A 24,026-nucleotide genomic window follows, 5' to 3' on the forward strand; every position below is an offset into this window, starting at 1 on the left:
TTTTCAACTGGGAGGAGTGGGGCAACTAATAAAACAGAGGGACTCAGAGGTTTAAGGGATAGAGAATTACTTAGGACAAATACGTGCAAGCCCAGGTAAGAGAGGTGAGTCTTTGAAAATTCTGATTCAAGAGCTGAACAATTGGCTGCTTTCCAGAGAACAACACAAATAATAATACAAAATTGATTTAATGAGATGAGATTAAAGGAGTTAATTATAACGAACTTGGAAAAATAATTATTAAGATGCTAGATGGGACTCTCCCAAGATTTGATAGCTCAAAAGCACTTTGAAGCCTTGATGATTAAAGTGTATTGCACAGGTGTACAGACAGGATGCCCACCAAGACAGGAGATGGAGTGTTTACCAAGACATAACACATGATGCAATTAAATGAAAATAAATCCAATGGAGCTGAATGTCAAGGAAAACTTTTTTCTCCTAAATTTAATAAATAAATCAATTAATGTATTTAGTCTTCCCAGGAGCAGGAGTGAATAGTGAAATATTTGTTGTTAAGGAGATTTAAAATTGAGTGTAGGGTAGGAATAGACATTTCCTGGGTTGGATTAGACTTAAAAAACCTACAATTTTTCCCTGTCATGTCCACTTACATAATTCTGATACTACCCTAGATGTTGCCAGGGTACGAGAGTGTTATTTACTGTTACAGATGTATAGGTTTTTTATGGTTTTAATTCCTGGTTTGTGCAATTAATTGCTCTGTCTTCTAGATCCAGAGGTTTACTATTGAAGTAGCATTAGCACTTTCCAGTGTGTGGCCTGTGGAAGGTGACCACTGTCCTGGACTGGCTCAGTTATCCCATTCCCTTGATGAGGCTCTTTTAAACTCAACTGAAGGTAGTAACAACAGTCCTAACTTTATGAGGATTCTCTTTATGTGAGTAGAAATGGGTAGATTCTGGAACAGTGCCTAGCAGGTTGCAGGCACTTACTAAAAGTTTTCTGAGTGAATGAAAAGTCAAAAATGAATGTATCCTTCCAGGCATTAATGTGCTTTGCATCAAGCAACATTAGTGTAAAATTCTGCTTTTTTTCTTGCTTTTTCTTTTCCATGTAGGAAAGGTGATTTCTAATAGATGCCACACGTTGTAAATCTCTGACCTCTATTTTCTCACTGGTGGTACATCTACTGCACTTACACATATGTTGTTCCTTTTCATTTCCAGAAGATCCGCTTAGTTCCTTGATACAGAATCAGAGCCTAAGACTGTCATTTCACAAGGGCATTGAGCACAATGAAACTGTGAAACTGTGAAACTTATGATTATGCTTCACGTTTTTGTAAACTTCAAATAACCCTGGAAAAATTTCCAGATTGGGTGTAGAGTTATTTAATTATAAATAACTATTTTAGGTATAGTCAATGATTTTCAATTATTATGTCAATTACATTCACTGTATTATGGGACTTTATGGTAGATTACAAAAATACATACTTTGAAAAAAAATGTACTCTTTCTGCAAAGGAAGCTATGCCATCAACAAACTTGACCTCTAATTCCCAAGTTTATTATAGAAAAATTTGTAGTATGAAAAAGGCAAACATCTCCAGCTCATCTTCTCAGGTATCTATGAAGATTCCATACAAATGCCTTTCAAATTTTTCCCAGGAATGCTCTCGGAACTGGACCTTGATGAAGGAAATACCCACTTTCTCACTCACTGGAATTTGTTTTAGTCACAGTAAGGCACAAATACTGAAGATAAACTTGGTACAGTACGTAGTACCTTTTGTTATTAAATGCAACTTTGGGTGACTACTTGATATTTTGACTTCATTGATTTACTAAAAAGGTTTTTGAAAATTTTACTAAAGACCACTGTTTTTGTTTTTGCTGTTGTTTTTAAATTTATTATATATGATGTTTGTAGTCATTTCTATGAAAATGTTGGCATTAAGTCTTTTAATCAGGCACAGTCTGCCACCATAATATTCTTTTAATGGGAAATCAAGTAGGAATGGATAATTGTGACTTTTCTAGGAATGGAGACCACTGAAAATGACACAAAAACTAGTGTGCAGGCCGGGCGCGGTGGCTCAAGCCTGTAATCCCAGCACTTTGGGAGGCCGAGATGGGTGGATCATGAGGTAAGGAGATCGAGACCATCCTGGCTAACACGGTGAAACCCCGTCTCTACTAAAAAAAAATACAAAAAACTAGCCGGGCGAAGTGGCGGGCGCCTGTAGTCCCAGCTACTCGGGAGGCTGAGGCAGGAGAATGGCGTGAACCCGAGAGGAGGAGCTTACAGTGAGCTGAGATCCGGCCACTGCACTCCAGCCTGGGTGACAGAGCAAGACTCCGTCTCAAAAAAAAAAAAAAAAAAAAACCTAGTGTGCATAAACACATTACAGTATGGGTGTGGATGTTCACACTATGAATGCAATGAGAGGATCTCTAATCACTATAGATGGTGCTTTGCATGTTATGTTTTCAGTCTGGGTACAGCTGGCATCTTCTTAACAAAAGGAATTCATCACTTCTGTTTGGAATCATTCTCTATCAGAACCCTCAACCCTGCATCCTACATCCTGGGCTTGCACTGCAAGTTACATGATCCCTGAGCTAACCACTTTGGCTTGAATCCCTGGTAGGAGAAAGGAGAGAGAGCAACTAGTTCAGACACAACCATCCAGTTCAGCTTTGGTACTGCTTAATTCTTTTTTCTCCCTCTAATCCTTTTTTTGACTGTTACATTTGTCCTAATAGCATGTTTAGGACATGCCCGTTGGCTCTCGAGATTCATGGGACAGCAATGCAGCAAAGCTAGACATAGTATTTGCTCTCTCTAGCCCTGCCCTTTGTCCTGTCCAGTGAATATCAAAACAGGTAGAAAACATGGCCCAAGGGATTATCTCTGCCACCACCTCCATACATATTTTACCAGTAGTCCTGTCACACAGGTTGAATTAGTTTATGTAGAACAAGTCATGAACACTTTAGTGTGGAAAAATAGTATTATATAAAGCTTAATATTAAACATGAAAAATACATATTTACAGAAGAAACTATAAAATACAACTATGTACAATAATATCTGTTACCTTTAAATTATATAAAATTTTAAACATTCTCCGGATTAATAAATTATACATAGTATCAACAGAAATAGCTGGCACCTCTGTAGGGCATGAAGCAAGTTTTTAAAAACAAATCACACAGTGAATAATTTTTATCCAGGAGCTCTTCAGGTACATTCTCAATGCCTTGAATAGACTGGATCTGAAAGGAAGAACACTGTAATTAGAGACTGCCGCAGGGTGTGTCATAATTGTTTGTTCTGTTTATGAAAATTACCAATGTGAAAGACCAGCAGAAATACATAGCTCAACCTAGTTTAAGATGAGGCCATTCCTACTGGGACCAGGTCATTCCATTTAGAAACACAGAATATTAGACTTGGAAGGGACTAGTGATTCTAGTCCATCACCTCTGTTTTTATGGATGCAGCCATAGGCCCAGAGAGTCAGAGTAACTTACTCAGGGTTACACAGCTTGTTAATGCTAGTTAGTTTGAGAGTTTGGACCTGAATCTTAGCCTTCAGGTACCTGGTGGTTATCCTTTTCTATACCATAGTTAGCTTCTTTCAGGAGTGCCCAAGGTTACTCTAAAAAAAGATTCTCAAGTCAAAACAAGACAAAGGAACCTCCAAGATCCCTCAGAACTTGCTCTATACTGAAGCCTCTTAAGGAATCTCCCATGCAAAAACCTTAATTTACTATACGGATTAACTGGGGGGTAATTATTTTAGTACAAAAGAATTATCTGATTTACAAAGGACTCCTCTAAATAGTAGCTCTTTATTTGTGCTTTACAGATTGTTAACTCATTAACATACTGGCTAGGCTGGGTGGTACAGAGAACTAAGTAAAAGGTTAGGAGACACTGCCAATTGAAGATCATTTAGAAACAGAGATAAGAGGGTATGAAATAATGTTTGTCAAAGTAAGATTATCTGATTTATAGAGATATCAGTCTACATGGCAAGGAATTGCAGCTGCATCTGCCCACAGTCATGTGAGCAAGCCATTGTGAAGTGACTCCTCCAGCCCCAGTCAAACCTTCAGATAATGGCAGCCCCCTTGTAAGTCTTGACTGCAACCTCCTGAAAGACTCTGGGCCAGAACCACCAGTGAGATAATAAATGCTGATTTAAAATGCTAAATGTTGGGGTAATTTGTTAGGCAGTAACGGATAAGTAATACAATCCTCCTTCACATTTGCAATTAGCCTATGTGATAATTTAGGTCTTCATGATGGCCTAGAGTAAGACGAGGCATGAGGACCCTTCTCTTGTCACTTAATAATTGCTTGATCAAAACTGTGCCTTGTGAGGTTTTTTTCTATTGAATTTCCCATTTGAAAAGTGTTACATCCTTATTCTAGAACATTTATAAAATACAAAAGAAGGAAAAATAGATTTTTCTAATCTTCAGGGAAATTTATATTTTCTCCCAGTCTTCTTTTTCCTTATGCATTGTTTTTGTTTGTTTTATGTCCTGTTTTCTTTATTTATAATAAATACCCATGTTATTATAATGTCCTCAAAAATAGCATTGTTTTTTGGTTGGTTGTTTTTTGAGATGGAGTCTTGCTTTGTGGCCCAGGCTGGAGTGCAGTGGCATGATCTTGACTCACTGCAACCTCCACCTCTCAGGTTCAAGCAATTCTCCTGCCTCAGCCCCCCAAGTAGCTGGAACTACAGGTGCGCATCACCACGTCCAGCTAATTTTTGTATTTTAGTAGAGATGGGGTTTCGCCATGTTGGCCAGGCTGGTCTTGAGCTCCTGACGTCAGCTGATCACCTGCCTTGGCCTCCCAAAGTGCTGGGATTACAGGCGTGAGCCACTATGCCCAACCTGTTTGTTTGTTTGTTTTTGAGATACAGTCTTGCTCTGTCACCCAGGTGGAGTGCAGAGGCACAATTATAGCTCACTGCAGGCTTCAACTCCTGGGCTCAAGTGATTCTCCTGCCTCAGCCTCCCAAGCAGCTGGGACTACAGGAGCATACCACGCCTGGTTAATTTTTAAATTTATTGTAGAGAAGGGGCCTCACTTTGCTGCCCAGGCTTGTCAAACTTTTAACTACGAAAAGCTTCGTGCATAATACTTTTTTTTTTCATATGTAGGGTGGTAGGAGAAATACAGGGTCACAAGATCAGAACATATGAAGGACCCCGATACCTTGATTGCCAAATTCTTTTCCAAAGGGATTTTACAACTTGAACTAGTTGTGATTTCAAAGCATCCTGCCCAGTAGTGGAGCTTGTTGCTTGGAAAAGAAAGGCTAAGCAGAGTCCTTCGTAGCAGCATCCTCTGCTAGGCTGGAAGAGATACCTTGTGAAACTGCTGCTCAGCTGCAGGAACCCCCTCCCAACCCTCCCTCTCTTCCCTGTTGCCACTCTTTGTGTCTAGGAGAAGAAATGGGTGGTGTACATTGGAAGAGCTTTAAGTTATTAATGGTTTCCAGAATATTTTTCTTTTTTCTCTTTTCTTCTCTCCTCCTCTCCTTTCTCTTCTTTTCTTTTTCTTTCTTTCTTTTTTTTTTTTTTGAGACAAAGTCTCACTCTTGTTGCCCAGTCTGGAGTGCAGTGGCAGGATCTCGGCCCACTGCAACCTCTGCCTCCTGGGTTCAAGCAGTTCTGCCTCAGCCTCCTGAGTAGCTGGGATTACAGGTATGAGCCACCATGCCTGGCTCTTTTGTATTTTTAGTAGAGATGGGGGTTTCACCATGTTGGCCAGGCTGGTCTCGAACTCCTGACTTCAGGTGATCTGCCTGCCTTGGCCTCCCAAAGTGCTGGTATTGTAGGCATGAGCCACTGCACCCAGCTAGAATCTTTCTCTTTTTTCTTTGAGACAGGATCTTGCTCTGTCACTCAGGCTGGAGTGCAGTGGTACGATCTCAGCTCACTGCAGCCTTGACCTCCCGAGCTCAAGTGATCCTCCCCCTCAGCCTCCCAAGTAACTGGGACTATGGGCATGTGCCGTCTGTCTGATTTTTTTTTTTTTTTTTTTTTTTTTTAGTTATTTGTAGAGACGGGATCTCCCTATGTTGCCCAGGCTGGTTTCAAACTCTTAGGCTCAAGTGATCATCCTGCCTCAGCCTGCCAAAGTGCTGGGATTACAGGTGTAAGCCTCTGTGCCTGGCCAGATTGACCATATCTTGATGAAGGAACTTGGAAGTGAGTGAAGTAAATGCCTACCTCTGTGATACTCTGGATTCACATTTTCGTAGATTGGAAACAAGGGGTTTTCTTGTTCACTCCGTAGCTTCCTTGCTCTGAGGACGTCTCTTACACACTGATGTAGGTAGACATACTGACACTGTGGAAAAGCAGAAACATGTCAGAGGAGAGCCTGTTCTCCTGCATGAGAAAGATGAGAGACTCTCACAAACTATTGACAATAATGGAATTCTATATAGTTAGCAAATTTCTTGATCATCACTTCACTAATGGTCTCTGGTAAATAAAAGAATGTCTTTTACTACCACTGAAAAGAGAACAATGATAATGGGCAGAGAGGTGGCATTTTTTCATTCTTATAATATTTATGTGTATATATGTATATTTGTGTGTATATATTTATGTATATGTATTTATGTGTATGTGTGTGTGTGTGTGTGTGTATATAGTATGTTCTGTGAGAGCCTACAGCTGTGTCTAGTACATAGTAGATCCTTCACAAATTCAGTAGATGAACGAATGCCAGACACTGCTATGTAGCTTACATAAATTATCTCATTTAATGATTTCAGCAACCTTGTGAAGTAAATATAATTGTCAGTATAAACTGAGACTCAAAAGTAACTTCTCCAAGGTCACGCAGCTAAGAAATGGGGCCCCAGGATTTGATCTTGGAGGTGTGACCTCAAAGTCATGTCTTTTTCACTACACCAGTTTTCTTATATGAATCCCAATTTCATTGCATTACTGAATGAGAAAATCATTTCCCTGCATACTCTGCTGGTTTGTTCCCTTTATTCTAGGAACATAGTGAACAAAGGAAAGTGTGTACAATAAGCCCCGCTGGACTGTTAGTTCTTTGAGTGCAAGGCCAGTGTCTTATCCACCTCTCCTCTCAGCATCTGAGTTTGCCACGTGGAAGAATCTCAAAGATGTTGGCTGACTGCAGAGAACTACAAGGGTTACATAGTGAGGACAGATCCACCTGTTGGCTATTTGAGAATTTACTACTTTTGAAATATAAATAGATATAGAAGAGTCAGTGCTTTGGTGACCATAAAGACCTCCACTGACCACTGTGTCTCAGCCACAGGCAGCCAAGCTTGTGCATTGGGCCCCCTTCCTTATACTCCCTGAGTTCTCTTACAAGGAAATGGATTTCTGCGGAACTTTCCCTTGCTGATATAGCAACAGCCCAGAGGGAGTCATGAATTGTGGGCTCTTGGCAGCCTCCAGCCAGCCTAGGCTGAGCCATCAGGCTTCTTGGGATCTCAGTTTTCCTACTTACTAAACAAGGAGGCAAAGGTCTCTTTTATAGCCAACATCCTTTGTCCATTAAAGGATATAGATTGATGTCAGTCAGATGGATGTTGAAAAATATTTCCAGACCTTGTGTTTAAGGCAATCAGTGTAGTCAGTCTTAAAGTATTTTAGAGGTTTGAGATACAAAGTAGAACAATTAGGTCTTTCCTCACTAACAATCTTTCCAAGTAAACAGGTACTTATTTTTATGGGTTGGCACTAGATATTGTCCCTGATTGGAAGCTAGCCTGGTCATCTATCCATGGGACTATATAAGGTAGGTCTGGTATAATCAATAGATAAGAACATTTAATTTTTTTTTTTTTTTAAGAGACGGGGTCTTGTTCTGTCGCCTAAGCTGGAGTACAGTGACACAATCATAGCTCACTGCAGCTTTGAACTCCTGGTCTTCAGTGATTCTCACACCTCAGTCTCCTGAGTATCTGGGATTATAGGTATGGACCATCAGACCTAGATAAATTTAAAAAAATTTTTCTTAGAGACAGGGTCTTGCTCTGTTGCCCAGGCTGGTCTGAAACTCCTGGCCTCAAGCCATCCTCCTCCTTTGGCCTCCCACAGTGCTAGGATTACAGGTGTGAGCCACTGTACCCAGCCTTAAAATGTCCTAGAAAAGGACATTTTAAACAACCAAATCAATAAGAAGTGAGGCCTGCAATAATATTGATAACTATTCTCTGCTCACAGACCTTTGTCATTTATTATGAATGTTATATGCAGTCTCAATCTTGAAAATCTGAGAAAGGTATCTGAGAATGGTTGTTAGTATAAAGCAGTCTCCTTTCGCTACCTTAAAAAGGATCCACCAAATTATAGACTGAAACCTCCCTGTTCCCTCCCACCCAAAGCATAATTCATTTTTTCACTTCTACTGGGATATTAAATTACTTTGGGACCTTAGAGGTAAGCTGTGAATGAACTCTAGTACATCTGTGCTATGGCCTATTAATAAATTCTTTAACAATGATTCACCATGGGCTTTGAAACAAGTTAATATCCATTAATTTGCCTTGTCTTAAATATAAATTCTTCTTTTCCCAATAGAATGTCCCTTTGAAAATGATTACTCTAAAGCGGTGAGATTGTTAATGTGCTTCTCACTTTATTCTTAATGAAAAGTAGACAAAGCCTAATATATGAATCTCAGATCACAAAAGATAATTTTTTGTTAACTGGTGAAGGCTTGGCTTAGTGTTGACACATTCAGTTCCATTCAGTTTCACCAATATTTGGAGTATTAGATATTATTTATAGTATTATAGTCTTTTTGTGATCCCTGAGTGCATGGCTTAGTATTTAGTGAACAAACACCTGTAAGATGATAAACATAATACAATTGTGTATAAGGTTTCATACAGAAGAGAAAGCCATTAGGTTCATTTTGAGGGGAGGAAACTATCAAGCTAAAGAGAAAAGGTGATATTTATAAGAATTCAAAGAAGTAAGGCAACATAACATAACATTTCACATATATTCTGGAAATCGTGAGAAGTCTAGTGCAGCTAAAATGCTGGTTGCGTGGGTCATGGGAAACCCCTCGAACAATGCCCCAAATGGAACCTGAGGTCCTTAGTCCTACAACATCTCAGTGTTTCCTTCCCAGCAGAAGCAAATGAGATCGAGACGGTGACTATCATCTATTGTTCTTTAACAGGTTATTGCTCCCTGAGTGTCTCTCTCAGGGTCAGGCTGCAAATTTTCCTCAAAGCAGCGTAAAAGAAGAAGGGACACTCATAAATCCCCTGACCAATGCCTCTTCGTTTAGAAATGCTTGCTGTTTGAAAACTTGTGAAGACCTGCATCCCTTTGTATCTCAAAGACAGAGGTAAGTTGAAGTTCACTGTCACCATGGACCCAGAAAAATAATACCAGGGGTCCAAATGTCCTCTGTCTTTTGCTGAAATAGTCACCCACAGGGGCTCAGCCACAGATCACACTCCTCTGCACCCACTCCCATTACCAAATGCAAGCTCTAGCACCAGGGATTCTGAGCCTGTAGAAACAACTCAACTTCAGCAGAGGCTTAAAGCAAGGCAGATGATACTAGGTTGATGCAAAAGTAATCACGGTTTTTGCCATTAAAAGTAATGCAATTAAATGCCATTAAATGCAATGTATGCATTTAAATGCCATTAAAATGCAGTTAATGCCATTAAAAGTAATGGCAAAAACCGTGATTACTTTTGCACCAACCTAATACCTGGATAGCATTTGGAATTTTGTGTGAGAAAAAAGAGAGATAGAAAATTTTATCTTACTGCAATGTTTATTTCATTATGATGGAAAGACTGAAAGTGGATTCTGGCCCAGGTGGGTAAACCTTCCTTAATTTGGCAGACCCTAATCACTGGTGGTGGCTAGTACAATGACATGAAGCTGGAGGAGTAAGTTGAGGTCAGGTTATAAAGAGGCTTGTACCCAGCATGAGGTCTGAACTTCATTTTACAAGCAGTGGTGAGCTTTTCACGATTCTTTTGCAGGGAGCTGACAGAGTCAGCAAGGGAACTTTGATGGTGGCAGTGGTGATGAAGGGATCATTAGGGCAGAACTGAAGGCAGGAGACCCACTAGGAGGCTACTCATTAGCAGGGCTAATGAGAGTTGATAAAGGACTGTGCAAGGGCAGTGGCAGTGGGATGAGGGGCTGGCTCCAAGGGAAGGAAAGGACTTCGTGACTGCTTGGATGTGGAAACTGGAGGAAAAGAAATCCACACCATTGAGCCCAGGAGTTTGAGTCTAGCATGGTCAACATAGTGAGATCTTGTCTCACCATGTAAATAAACAAAAAATATAAATAATAAATAAATGCACCTATCCATGCACGTAAGCATGCCAGGTGTGGTGGTGCACAACTGTAGAAGATTGCTTGAGCACAGAGTTTGAGTCCAGTCTGGGCAACATAAGACTCCATCCCTTAAAAAATATAAGTCAGCTCCCTGGCTTGGGCAAACACATGGATGGCAATACTATTAAATGAAACTGGAAGGTGCAAGAGCAGGAGGAATGTTTTTGTTGTTTTGTTTGGTTTTTTGAAAGAGAATGAGTTTGGCTTTGATCTTTTTGGAGTTAGATGGCTGTAAGGCTTCTGGGGGAATCCATCTGGTAGGCAGGCACTTACAGGTATGTGGAGACAGGAGAATTAGAGTTGGGTAACATGAGCATGTATGGGAATGGAGAATATCACAAAGAATGAAGACTGAGAGAAAGGGTGGTGCCTTGAGGACAGAACCTTGGGGAACTCAAACACTAAGAAGACAAGCTGAGGCACTAAGCCACAGCATCCTCAGTGAGGCAGGAGGAAAAGGAGAACAGAATAGAGAAAAGATGGAGTTATTTCTAAGGAGGAGGAGGAAGCGGAACATTGTGTTACCTCTGCTCGGAAAGTCAGCCAGTTATATTGACAGTAGAGTCCCTCCTAGTTGCCAAAATGCCTCTTGAGTTTGGGGCAGGTGTATGGAAGTGATACATGGCCCAAGGATCCTCTGACAATTACTAGAGCACGCGCGCGCACACACACACACACACACACATAAATACACACAGTTTGAGACTATTTACAATATAACCTCCTCTTCCCCAAGTTACAAATTGTGAAAGTGACAGTAAACTAACAAAATATTAATGCTGACTTTTTAGCAACATAAGTGTAGGATATTTGTTCATTTAAAAGATTAAAAAATATAGCCGGGCGCGGTGGCTCACACCTGTAATCCCAGCACTTTGGGAGGCTGAGGCGGGCGGATCACAAGGTCAGGAGATCGAGACCACGGTGAAACCCCGTCTCTACTAAAACATACAAAAAATTAGCCAGGTGCTGTGGCGGGCACCTGTAGTCCCAGCTAGTCCGGACGCTGAGGGAGGAGAATGGCGTGAACCCGGGAGACAGAGCTTGCAGTGAGCCGAGATCGCGCCACTGCACTCCAGCCTGGGGGACAGAGTGAGACTCCATCTCAAAAAAAAAAAAATAAATAAAATAAAATAAAAGATTAAAAAATATTGAGGATCTAGAGAAGGAAAACAGGTTCCCACCCTCTAGGAATGTATAGTCTGGAGAAAGCTGAAGGTTAATAATTATGATACAGGGTAATATAATTCTGCAGCCTTTGATGAAATGACAGAGCTAGGCGGAGGTCATCAGTGACTGCTAAAACCATTAAGTGAAAGGTTGATGGGGATAATGAAGGGTTCAGGCTGACACTCCCTGAACTCATCGTCAGTTTTCTCAGTGCTGAAAGAGAGACAGACATGGTGATCTGCCTTCTGATGTCATGCAACAGAAAGCCCTCAGCACCACCCACGAAGCATTGAGTTTAATCAGGCCTCCAGATCTAACCACCAGCTGACAAAATCCATGGGGAGTAAAGGAATACATTACCACCATGAAAAAGCAATCAGCCACATCTAGAATGTGGGAAAATCTACCGAACAAATGAGCTGGCTTCTTTAACAAATAAATGTCATATAAAACAAATGGGAGGGAGGATTATAGATTAAAAAATATTTCAGAGACACTTCAACCAAATGAAATATGTAAACTCTGGATTCTAATGAAAACCAACTACAGTTTTTTTATAAAAAGCAATTTTTTGAGATAATTAGGGAAATTTAAATACTGACTGGATATTAGATGATATTTAGGAGTTATGGTTAAGACACAGATGTGATAATGACATTGTGGTCATAATTTTAAAGACTCCTTATCAAATATATGTATACATATATATATACACACACATGTGCACACATACACACACATATATACCCATACATATGTATATATGCAGTATATGTAATATCACATATATCCATACAAATGTACACATATACACATGCACATATATACACATACACACATGTACACACATATATGCAATATGACGTATTACATGGGTACACATACATAGGTATATACATGTATATGTGTATTTAAGGATGAAATAATGTGGTAAGTGGGATTTGCTTCAATGGCTTAATGCCATGGGGTAGGGGAACATTAAATGTGGGATACAGATGGGAAAAGAACACAATACTGATTGGGGTTTGGGTACATGGAAACTCACTATACTATTTTTCCTAGTTTTGTGTATTTTCTTTTTAAAAATTTTTTGTGGAGTGGAGATGGGCTCTTGCCATGTGGCCCAGGCTGGTGTCAAACTCCTGGCCTCAAGTGATCTGCCCCCGCTGGGCCTCCTAGAGCGTTGGGATTACAGGCATGGGCCACTGTACCCAGCCATGTTAGAGCGTTGGGATTACAGGCATGGGCCACTGTACCCAGCCATGTTTTGTGTATTTTTTTAAAACAATTTCATAATAAAACATTCAAAATATGGTGGAATCTACTCCCAGCCCAGGACAATAGTGGTGGCAGAGGATCCTGCCTGCAGGAGGCAATGAGGCCATTGTTTTGCCAAATGTGAGTTCTGCAGGATATTTTTAATTTTTATTTTAATTTCTCTGGTTCAATTGTTGCTGGCTTGAATGCAGGATATTAATATGTGCTGCACAAGAAAAGAATTCAGAGGTCAAGATGGTTTTGGAAATAGTGGGTTCAACAAAGCTCAAAGGGGGGCCATGGCTGCAAGAGGCTTTTTGTGGAGCATTGCTGTCTGTGCAGTGTCCTTGGCTACTGTGACTCTAAGAGGGGACACAGAAGCATGTAGAACTTTTTACTTTTCCAACTATGGATTTTTTTTTTTTTTTTAATACAGAGGATTTTCATAGTTAGTTGTAGAAAAATTTGTGAAACATGAGGGTAAGAGAACTTCAGCCTTGGAAGGCATTGATGCAGAGGAGTGAATGCTTGGTCTCTATTGAGGAAGAGATCTGACCCTGAGGCTAGTACACTTATAGCACACTCAAGGGCCCAGGGTTCTCTAGAATAGTGCCCAAGCCACCTCAGCCACTTCATGGCTGTGGGCTTTGTGCAAAGCCCTTAAGCTTATGGACCTTCATTTTCTAGTCTGGAAATGGAATATAATATGTCTCGCCAGGTTATTGTGAAAATTTAATGAGAACGTGTTCAAAAATGCCCTGCAAATGTCAAAGTGCTGCACAGATGGAAGCATGTGGTCTTTACAATCTACATACACTCCCGAAATGGGGCTGTAGGTGGAGGGAGTGAGGCTGGGGGAGAAAAGAGATTGGGATCTTCTTTCCTAACTGAGGTTCTTATGCTCATTTGCCAGCCTATCTTAAAATGAGCCTCAAGATGGTCACCTTCAAGACCAGTGAGATTTGTTTTAAAATAACAAGTCTTAGAAAATATCTATATTCAGTTCTTTTTCTCTCTTCCTAATGTGTCATAGTTATTTCCCCTTGTCAGATTAAAGTCTGGTATTTTTTTTGTGGGAATATAGTGGGGAGGAGGGTGGCCTATAACTTGCAGTCTATAACTCTTACCTCAGTCTGGACCATGTGAACCCTGTGAAGTCTTAGGTCATGCACTGCTCCGTAAATGTCCACAGAGTCTTTGGAGTCTAACTGCTGGAGGATTCGGTCCAATGCAATAAAGGTTCCAGTCCTACCCACACCAGCACTAGAAGAGATGGCAAAGGAAGATCGAGCCTTTTTATTAAATTTGCCTTTCAAGATTGCATCTGGAGACTCTGGCACAATCTTTCTTTTCCCTTCCCAGTTAAGGGAGAAGATAGGAATATTTCCTTCTCTCAGTGTGCTCTTTTTCTCTTAAACAAGTTTAACCTAGAGTCCCCCAATCCCACCTCCACATAGTCTTCCATCTCCACTCCCTTCCTGTCCGTCCTCCACCATAAGTCCTGCTCTGCACTTACTAGGTATCATTTCCGTGCATGTTTTTAATACTTTTCCTACATAAAGGTAAATCTATAAACAACATTTATGTTTCAAAAATCTACTGAAACGGTAATATACATGCTTTAGGTATCTTTTTGTCAACGTCCCTACTCAGTATTATATTTTCGGATTTATCTATATTGCTACATATAGATCTTCTTCCCTCCCCGAGTCTTGCTCTGTTGCCCAGACTGGAGTGCAGTGGCACAAGCATAGCTCACTGCAGCCTCCACCTCCCAGGCTCAAGCAATCCTCTCACCTCAGCCTCCTGAGTAGCTGGGACCACAGGCGCATATAACTACTCCCAGCTAATTAAAAAAGATTTGTAGAGATAAAGTCTCCCTAATAGTTGCATAGTTGCCCAGCCTGGTCTCGAACTCCTGGCCTCAAGTGATCCTCCCACTTTGGCCTCCAAAGTGCTGGGATTACAGGCAGGATATACCACACCCAGCTGATCTAATTTCTTTTAATTCTCTCATAAACCACTGCTAATCCAGTGGTAATAAGATCATTTAAAATTTTTCTCTATTAAAACGTGTTGCAATGAACATGAATATATGTGGAGATTTCTCAGGGGTCGAAACCTAGAAGCAGAACTCTTGGGTTGCTCATGGGCACGAACACCTTCAACTTCACTAGGGATTGCCAAATTGCTCCCCAAAATGGTTGTATCATCTGGGGATTTTTGATACGCACATTTATAAGATAAAGGACAGTTCTCCAGTGGTCCTGGACAAAAATGCCTGCCATTTTTCAAAAAGCAGAAAGCTCTGAGGTGAGTGCCTCACCTTCCTATTAAAAGTGTCAAGGTTCCAAGGACATAGGAAAGCCGGGCTCCTAGGGTGCTGGGCTGACAGGAGGGAGATGAGTACACTTGGCATTTCTCTTACTGCTGTAATTCCCTGCTGCATATTTATTAGTGCCATTCGGTTAGGGCTATCAAAGTATTGCTGCAAACATTAATTAGCTAAATACCAGGCTCCCCAGAGAGAGAGATTTCACTTGTTAGGTTGATTTTTTGGACAGACTGAAGCAAAGAGAAATCAAGAGAACAGAAACTTAAGAGAAAAAATTAGGTGCTACAGATGGCAATTGCTATGCTGTGGTTTGAATGTTTGTGTCGCCTCCAAAAATTCATGTTGAAACTTAATCTTCAGTGCAACAATATTAAGAGGTGGAGGAGGTGATTAGGTCATGAGGGCTCTGCCCTCATGAATGGGTTGGAGGGAACTAGCTAGGTCCTTTTGCCCTTCCATCTCTCCCTCCATGTGAGGACACAGCCTTTGTCTGCTCTGGAGGACACAGTGACAAGGCACCATCTTGGAAGCAGAGACCAAGCTCTCAACAGACACTGAACCTGCCAGTGCCTTGATTTTGGACTTCCTAGCCTCTAGACTGTGATAAATAAATTTCTATTATTTGTTATCCAGTCTGTGGTATTTTGTTTTAGCAGCACAAATAGACAAAGACATGCTACTAGACCTGGAGGGAAGATTAGAAAATAAATCTTGAAGGATAGGTAGGACTTAGGTGGAGAAGAGAGATAAAGCCTTCCCAAAATGGAAGAATGACCAGAGGCAAGAATAAGCTTGTGTGCTCACTTTCCTGGCTAGAATGGGAAGGGAGTTGTTGGGAACTTAGATTGAAGGTGATATGCCTGATGATGGAAAGCATGGAATTCCCATCAGGACTTTGGATTTCAGAAAGTAGGAAAAGAGCAAGAGGGAGAGAGAAGGCTGGAGAGTGAGGGTGAGAGAGAGCTACAGGGGGAGAAAGTGAAAAAGGAGAAGTCAGGGAAGAGGAATGACATTGGCAGAAGGGGAGGAACGTTATAAAACCCTGTGGAGGTGAGGCAGGCTGGTTGGTCCAGACAAATCCTCCACCTACCAAATTCCCCATGCTTACATATTTTTCCACAGCCCCCTTATGGCTGCCATTTTATTGGCTGCTAGGCGTCCCAGTACCTGCAGTGCACCACAGTGGGCCCGGCACCTGGGCTTCGGTTGATGTAGTCCCTGACAGTTCTCACAAACTGGATCAGAGACTGGGTGGTTTCTGGGACTCCATGGTCTGGCCACACTGTATAGTGAAAGTGGCGGATGAGTCTGTGTGCATCAAGCTGTTCCTCCTGTAAGAGCAGAGAGCAGGATAATAAGAGGAAATGTCCAATGCAAACCTTCAAGCTTGACAACTGAGCCATGGAGCAATTCCTCTGGGCTGAAACTACAAGACAGGAACCAGCAAAAGTGGGATTCAGAGATCTCGTTCATATCCCCAAGCTCGGTTGTTAAATGAAGTCAAGCAAGCTAACATACACTGCATATCTTAAACTCCCGGATGGTCCACTCAGGCAGGACGGACTCTGAGAGCATCTGCAGGATGAGGTCTCCATAGTAGAGGGAATCTTGGTCCGCTGGCCAGTAATGGTCACACTTTACCTAGAACAGGACAGACAGAAAAAACGTGAGTCCGGATAAGTTACTCCTTTGTGAACCTGCGGTTTCCCTCCTCCAAATGTCTTCCTGAGTGAGGAATCTGGGATCAGCTGCTAAAGCAATTTGACCATCTACTTTATATTAACCTTCTCATGGCCAGTGCTAAAGCTGAGGTGCTGCTCCAAGAGAAGGGGAGAGCCTGCACAAGGAGCACCCCTAACGCCAGCCTTTGGGTTCACTCATTTTTTAGGCCCAGTGATATATGGCTTGAGGTTTTGGGTTGTTTTTTTCCCCCTTGGCATTTCAGTTCCACTAGCAGGTAAACTGTGGTTCACAATGTATTGTTCTTTCTAAAGAAATATCTAGTTGGGTACAGGAAGGCACTGTCTTCCTGGCCCTGCTTCATTCATAGTTTTATGTCACTGTCCTAACGTGGGCCATGTGCCAAGAGATCTTTGAGAAGTTAGAACATTTAGCTAAGCTCGTCTTTACATGTACACAGACAAGGGAAAGAGGATTGTAAGCATATATTTACTGAGCGCAGATACTGGGCACTTCACATGTAATCCTTTTTTTTTTTTTTTTTTTTTTTTGAGATGGAGTTTCACTCTGTCGCCCAGGCTGGAGTCCAGTGGCGCGATGTGGGCTCACTGCACGCTGCACCTCCCGGGTTCACGCCATTCTCCTGCCTCAGCCTCCTGAGTAGCTGGGACTACAGGCGCCTGCCACCACGCCCGGCTAAGTTTTTTTTCCTGATCTCCTGCTTTCACCTGAGAGATCTCCTGACCTCGTGATCCACCCCTTCAGCCTCCCAAAGTCCTGGGATTGCAGGCGTGAGCCACCGCGCCCAGCCGTAATCTCTCTTTTAATCCTCAAAATAACCATATAAAGTGCAGGATGATAAGTGCATTACAAGGGGGGTTGCTTAATTTGTCTCGATTATTCTTTTACTTTGTGTCTACCAACACAGTCTACAGCTCACTTCTCCTTTCCTGGGAGGAGGGGCAGGTACAGTGACTCTGACCGGGTCTCTCCCCTAGCCATACACTGAAGAATGGAGTAGCCAAGTGGCCAGGTAATCTTTTGGTGTAATGGGCACTGCCAGTAATCCCAGTCCTCAAATGGAAACAGCTTTGACTGGAACTTTAGACCCAGAATCAGAATGAGGCCTCACTTGGGTTTACTATTAGAGTCGTTTGAACAGAGTGGCGTAAGTCACTAACAATGTTCTCACATGATCCCTACTTGGTTTTGCGGGGTTGCACTTTGATGATGGGGCAGAATTCTGTCCAGGTGGCAGAAAGCAAAGCTTGGATGGCAGGAAGGCTGTTTACTCACTCGGCCCTTCTCAACACACTGGGTCACCATGACGATGTTGTGAACGTTTTGTTCCCACACCATTTTCCAGAAGTCATCCTTGGTGCCAGGAAGCGGTCCCTGAGTGACAATGTATTCTCTTCTGAAGTTGTTGCCCTGCAATGAATTTACAATATGGAGAGTCAGAAACAATGGGCCTCTTCAGAACTATAAACAAAGAGTTCTTCAGATTAGATGATAGGGAGGTCTCTGCCAAGTCTCTGACTTCAGAAAAAGATACTAACACAAGTGTCAAGGCTTGGGAGCAGGAAGGACAAAGGTCAGAACATTGAACTAGTGTTAAGAGCCACATTCCCATTTACTTGCCTGGGTCTATTCTGAAAGCAAATGGGGGACTCAGGCACTGATCTAGACAACACTTCACCCTCAATTATATGTGTGTGTCGGGGGAGCATTTGTGTAAACTGTTTGCAGGACTGTAATCAGGCTCTTTCCCTATTTAATGTAGAAAAGTGTTAGTCATTTTGGACAAGCAATGTCAGAATAATTTGGTAAGGTAGGTCATCCACAGGAAGCATCACGGAAGAGAAACCACTGTCCACTGCGCGTCTACCATCTAATGGACTTATTTAATCCAAAGCACTGTCCAAGAGCGGGATATTTTCATCTCCTTCTGCACTCCAGCAATGACAGCAATTCCTTGTCGATTCTATTCGAAGCTCTTTCTCTCTCCTCAGGGTCTCCACATTATGTCACCCCTGCCATCGCCACCCCCACCCATGCAAACACTGCCTCTCATCTAACCAATCCTTACTTATCCTCAGCGTGGTGCCTGCTTGGCTGAGCCTTCTTTTATCTTTCTCTCTCCTGGGGGACATTCTCCTCCTAGATGCCCCATGGCAACCTCTAGCCTCTTGCTGCTGAGTGTGGTTCTCAGACCAGCAGCACTGAAATCACCCAGAGGCTTGTTAGAAATGCAGACTCAGCCAGGTGCAGTGGCTCACGCCTGTAATCCCCACACTGTGGGAGGCCGAGGCGGGCGGATCATGAGGTCAGGAGATTGAGACCATCCTGGCTAACACGGTGAAACCCCATCTCTACTAAAAATACAAAAACTATTAGCCGGGCATGGTGGCGGGTGCCTGTAGTCCCAGCTACTCGGGAGGATGAGGCAGGAGAATGGCGTGAACCCCGGAGGCAGAGCTTGCAGTGAGCAGAGATAGTGCCACTGCACTCCAGCCTGGGCGACAGAGCGAGACTGCATCTCAAAAAAAAAAAAAAAAAAAAAAAAAAAAATGTAGACTCCCAGGCCCTGCCTCAGCCCTGCTGGATCAGAATCTGCCTTTTCACAAGATCCCCAGATGATGCAGACATCTTTCAATGTAGGAGAGGCACTGCTGTGGCAGGTTTCTCATGTCATTCATTGTCTTTTTCTGCCTCAACTCTTCTGAGAGTGCTTTTAGGGTTGGGATTCCATCTTATCCCATGCCTGTAAACAGCTCAGTGTTTGACTTACAGTTAGCACTTAATTTCTGAGTGTTTATTGAGTGAGTGGATGGTTGCTTGAGGTAAATATTATTATCTTCAGTTTTTGGAAAAGAAAATGGAGGCCCAAAAAGGTGACATAACGTACCCAAGGTCACAGAGACAAGGGGCAGAAGTGGGATTCAAACCTAGATTTGTTTGATCTGAAAGCTTTTTCCACTGCAGTGTGCTGTAGGAGGGTGGCAAGATGCTAACCAAAACCAGAGCCCAAAGATTTGATATAACCTTTGAGTTGTGTCTGTGGTTATGAAGATTCCAAATAACATGGGATCAACTTCTCTAGCTAGGCAGCTTTAGCCGGGGGGGTCCATCTTCCTTACGAAGCTCTCATCTAGGTTAAGGACTACAGAGAGTAGATGACCTATGAAAATGGATCCTGGGCTCATTATAATTTCATTTGACTATAGCCATTGTGAAAAATGTGGCTTAGCAGGAACTGAATTGGATACTCTATTTTTTTTTTTTATGGCATTCAGACATGCTCTTCTGAAATCTACAAGTGTTTCCAAAGCTAAGAATAACGGGAACATGCAGGAGTGGCATCTCCTGGGTAGCCACCCACCAAAGCCTCATCCCGAACACTGGCCTAGTGGGTCACTTACAGGGATGTAGCTGGCATTGATGTAGTCAGAGCAAGGATCATCATCTACATTGGACAGCTTCACTCGTGTGGCATCATCTGGAAGGAGAGATTTGCCGCTGAGTCTTGGAGTGATTTTTCTACAGTTTATGTAATGTGTGTGATGTGCCTTAACTCTGATCCCCACAACAGCCTCCGATGGGAGGGGATCTTATCTCCAGTTTGCAGATGAGGCTCAGACAGGATCACTAACTTGCCCCACATTGCACTGGTGGCCTATAACCAGTCAGACACAGGAGACAACGTGAAGCCCCATCTGTGCTTCCCTTTGTAACATTACATTTGCCTGATGGAGTGGCCAGCTCCCTTTGACTGCTGGAATGAATACAATCCAGAAAACCTACCTTCTATTGCTTTACCTAATGGGGTAAGGAAATTTAAGTAGAAATTGCTAACCGAAGACTTGCTAAGAAAACCCAGGTCTGCTTGATGTCAGAGCCCTTGCTGTTAACCCCATTTACTGCTTAGCCTCCAAAGAGAAGCAGTAGGATCACATGGGGGAAACGTCAATAGCATAACAGGCCTTTCATAATCAGAATTTAAACTGGCTATTATCCCTCTGGAGAGAAGTGCAGGAATATACAAGTTACTTCTTATTAAAGGCATTCAGAGCTGGAGATTGTCCATATCCAGTTACATTCTATTTCTTTAGCCCCATTTCGTTTTTGGAGAAAAATGCAGAAATGGCTGGAGGAAGACAGTATTACAAATTCTGACACAAAACTTACAGGGCAATATATTGTTGTATCGATTTTTCCCTCTATTCTCTGGCAAGAGTGCAATATCACATGACTGGTTTCGGCCCACATCTTTTAATTCCTGTTAGTTCAAAAATAAGTGTGTAAGTGGAGGATATGAAATAGAATAAAGCAAATCATACAGTCCTGGAGATACATAATAATATGAAAATAGATACACTAGCTACAGTTTATGAATGCCTGGTATTCAACATGCATTAGCTCTGATCCCTACAACAACCCCACAAGGGAAGTGTTCCTCTCACTATTTTACAGGTGAGGCTCAGACAGGATAACTGATGTGCCCCAGGTCAGCCAAGTGGCAAACCTGAGAATCAAATCCAAAAGCTACGTGCTTTTTGCAAAACCACAGTATCTCCCAGCCAAGCAAACGGCCAGGCTGAATATCTGATAGCATTAGGTCTGCATTTGAGATTTGTTAATTCTTCTTTACTGTCTGATCCAGGTAGCCTTTGGTTTGCTGTGTTATTCTGGAGCTCAAGCTGGCCTCTAAGATTAGATGGTGTATTGTTCAGGGCATAGTTTAGGCATAAAAGAGTGCTCAGCTGAGATTCTAAGCAGCCTCCTAACTTCTGAGCCCAATCAGCCTATGATTACACAGTAAACATTAGGAAGGAAATTCTGCTAAGAACTAGGGATGCTGAAGCTTCATTCTGCTTGAGTTGTACCTCGTATTCCTTGGATAGAAGGTAGTTGGAGTCAGCCTGTAGCTTCATGAAATGCCCTTCAAACTGATTTATTTTTATTGGACTGTAATTAAAAATGAAACAAAAAGAAAAGAGAGTTACTGCAGAAAAGGGAAAGTGCCATAACCATTCTGACTCATATTTCAAAGGCAGATAATATAGTCATTAATGTGTTCTCTCTCTTACCAAGAAGTTTTCCGGTTACTGTGAAGGGAAACCAAAAGAAGAAGACTTTGTTAGCAAATTTCACATAATACCATCTTCCAACAAATTACATGAAGGCAAATGTGGTGCTTACCCTTTCTGGCCCAGGTTTAAGTGGACAGATAATGGTCGATCCCTACGAATGCTCAGACGGGCAGAGGGTCTTTCTCGACCATGGCTGAAACATAAGGGAGAGAACTTTTATTCTGATGATGATACTTGGCTTGAACACATTTTTCCATTTATGGTAAGGCTGTGCATGTTTGTGCAAATACGGATTTTTCAGTATTCATGTAGATTTGCACTCAGCCAACATTTCTCTGAGGGAGGGAAAGGAAAAAGAATAAAGTAGATCATTCCCACCCTGAAACGGATCTCTGCAAAAACTGAAGATTTGTCTCCTGGTTTTTGGCTACAGGTTATAATCACTTCCCACATTCTCAATAAAACTTTGCTTAAAAAAAATCCAGTAAATTTCAGATGCCAGACACGACTTCAATAAAGAGGAACATGTGCCAAATTAAGAAAAAAAATTCACTAAGAGAAGAAGGCACGACACTGGGGCCACATGCTATTTGGTTCTTTTTGGTCCCTTCTTAAATTAGGATGGCAGATATGGACTACAAAATGGTGATGTCAACCACACTTTTCAGGATATTTCAGAAGAGCACTTGGACATGCAATTTGCAAACATCTCTGTCTTCATGAGGATATGAACCACACACACACACAAATATTTTTTTTCCTGTGCAAAATGAGTCACTTCATCTTTAAATAAAGCTATAGATGGCCCCTCAGTCCTTTGGCAAGGGACGAATTCATCAATGGGATATAAAAGAACTGAGAAAAGTGAGTCATGGCTTTAGAGTTTGACTTTTGTTTTTATTGAGAAAACAGTGACAATTTAACCTGGAAAGATTAAATTATTTTCACTTCTTAGTTTTCAGCCTAGAGGGAATTTTCAGTTGCATTTTTAAAGTTGTGGGTCCAATCATGAAAAGGAGCTTTGTACTTACCTCACTTTCTGTCTGCAGATCAATAAGGCAACAACAGCCACTAGCATGCCAATTAAAAACAGACCAGCACTCACACCTTCAATAGCTCCAAACAAGGGCTCTACAATAATCCAGATAGAAACAACAAACGCAGGTGGGAAAATTAGTGCTAGGGAACCAGTAAGAAAGCTATTGAAGCTATATCTCCCAAGTAATGTTATTACAAATAGAATTCAAGTGATGCCCACGATGAGGCATTTACTTTCCAAAGGCTAGAAGTATGCACCTAAGAAGATGAAAGGCTGGCCCCCACCCGGTAGCAGTGAGGCCAGGTGTCACTGTATACTTTTGAAGTTAGTGGCGTATAGCTTATAGAGGTGTTTTGGACTTTGCACTTGTATGTAAAGCTTGGGGCACCTAAGATAAAGGCCATAAGTTTGCCACCAAGATAAAAATGCAATTTCATTTATATAAAACATGTTACAAAGCATTTGGGGCCTTGGAAAATCCAGTGGATTGCTTGGAGCTATTTTAACAAAGTCTTATTTTTATTATCTGGTATGGTACCGCTACTGGGAGTTTATGAAGAGGTAAGAGTGGCCTCATTTTTAAAATAGCTTTATTGAAATATCATTCACATAGCATGCAACTCACCCATCTAAATTGTACAATTCAATGGTCTTTTGTATAGTCACAGAGTTTTGCAAATGTCCCCACAATCAATTTTAAAACATTTTCATCACCCTCAAAAGAAACCACATACCTCTTAGCAGTCAGTCCCATTCCTCCCTCCTCACGATCCCTGGCAACCACTAATCTACTTTCTGTGTCTGTAGATTTGCCTATTCTGGATGTTTCATAAAAATGAAATCATAAATCTGTGATCTTTTGTGACTGGCTCTTTTAATTGAGCATAATGATTTCAAGGCTCATCCATATTATAGCATATACCAAGATTTCATTCCTTTTTATGGTTGAATAATAGTCCATTGTATGGATATATCATATTTTGTTTATCCATTCATCCATTGATGGACATTTAAATTGCTTCTACTTTTTGGCGATTATGAATAATGCTGCATGAATATTCATGTACAAGTTTCTATGT

The 24,026-nt window shown here is 41.7% G+C and overlaps 1 protein-coding gene across 1 annotated transcript in view; it reads right to left on the reverse strand.

Annotated features, from left to right (window-relative positions):
* Positions 1-1,339: 1,339 nt before the first annotated feature.
* Positions 1,340-24,026, reverse strand: part of PTPRB (protein tyrosine phosphatase, receptor type B) — a 122,192-nt gene continuing 99,505 nt past the window's right edge. Inside the window, exons 23-35 of the mRNA XM_025403262.1 lie at positions 22,940-23,039; positions 22,018-22,101; positions 21,906-21,923; positions 21,702-21,783; positions 21,004-21,094; positions 20,238-20,314; positions 18,112-18,246; positions 16,654-16,776; positions 16,303-16,466; positions 13,928-14,063; positions 6,228-6,348; positions 2,354-3,245; positions 1,340-2,036 (exon numbers count right to left, since the gene is read on the reverse strand). Of these exons, the coding sequence (XP_025259047.1) occupies positions 3,223-3,245; positions 6,228-6,348; positions 13,928-14,063; positions 16,303-16,466; positions 16,654-16,776; positions 18,112-18,246; positions 20,238-20,314; positions 21,004-21,094; positions 21,702-21,783; positions 21,906-21,923; positions 22,018-22,101; positions 22,940-23,039 (1,154 nt within the window). The 3' untranslated portion in view covers positions 1,340-2,036; positions 2,354-3,222. The remainder of the gene's footprint in view (positions 2,037-2,353; positions 3,246-6,227; positions 6,349-13,927; positions 14,064-16,302; positions 16,467-16,653; positions 16,777-18,111; positions 18,247-20,237; positions 20,315-21,003; positions 21,095-21,701; positions 21,784-21,905; positions 21,924-22,017; positions 22,102-22,939; positions 23,040-24,026) is intronic.

Source organism: Theropithecus gelada, chromosome 11, assembly GCF_003255815.1.
Source record: "Theropithecus gelada isolate Dixy chromosome 11, Tgel_1.0, whole genome shotgun sequence".
NCBI lineage: Eukaryota > Metazoa > Chordata > Mammalia > Primates > Cercopithecidae > Theropithecus > Theropithecus gelada.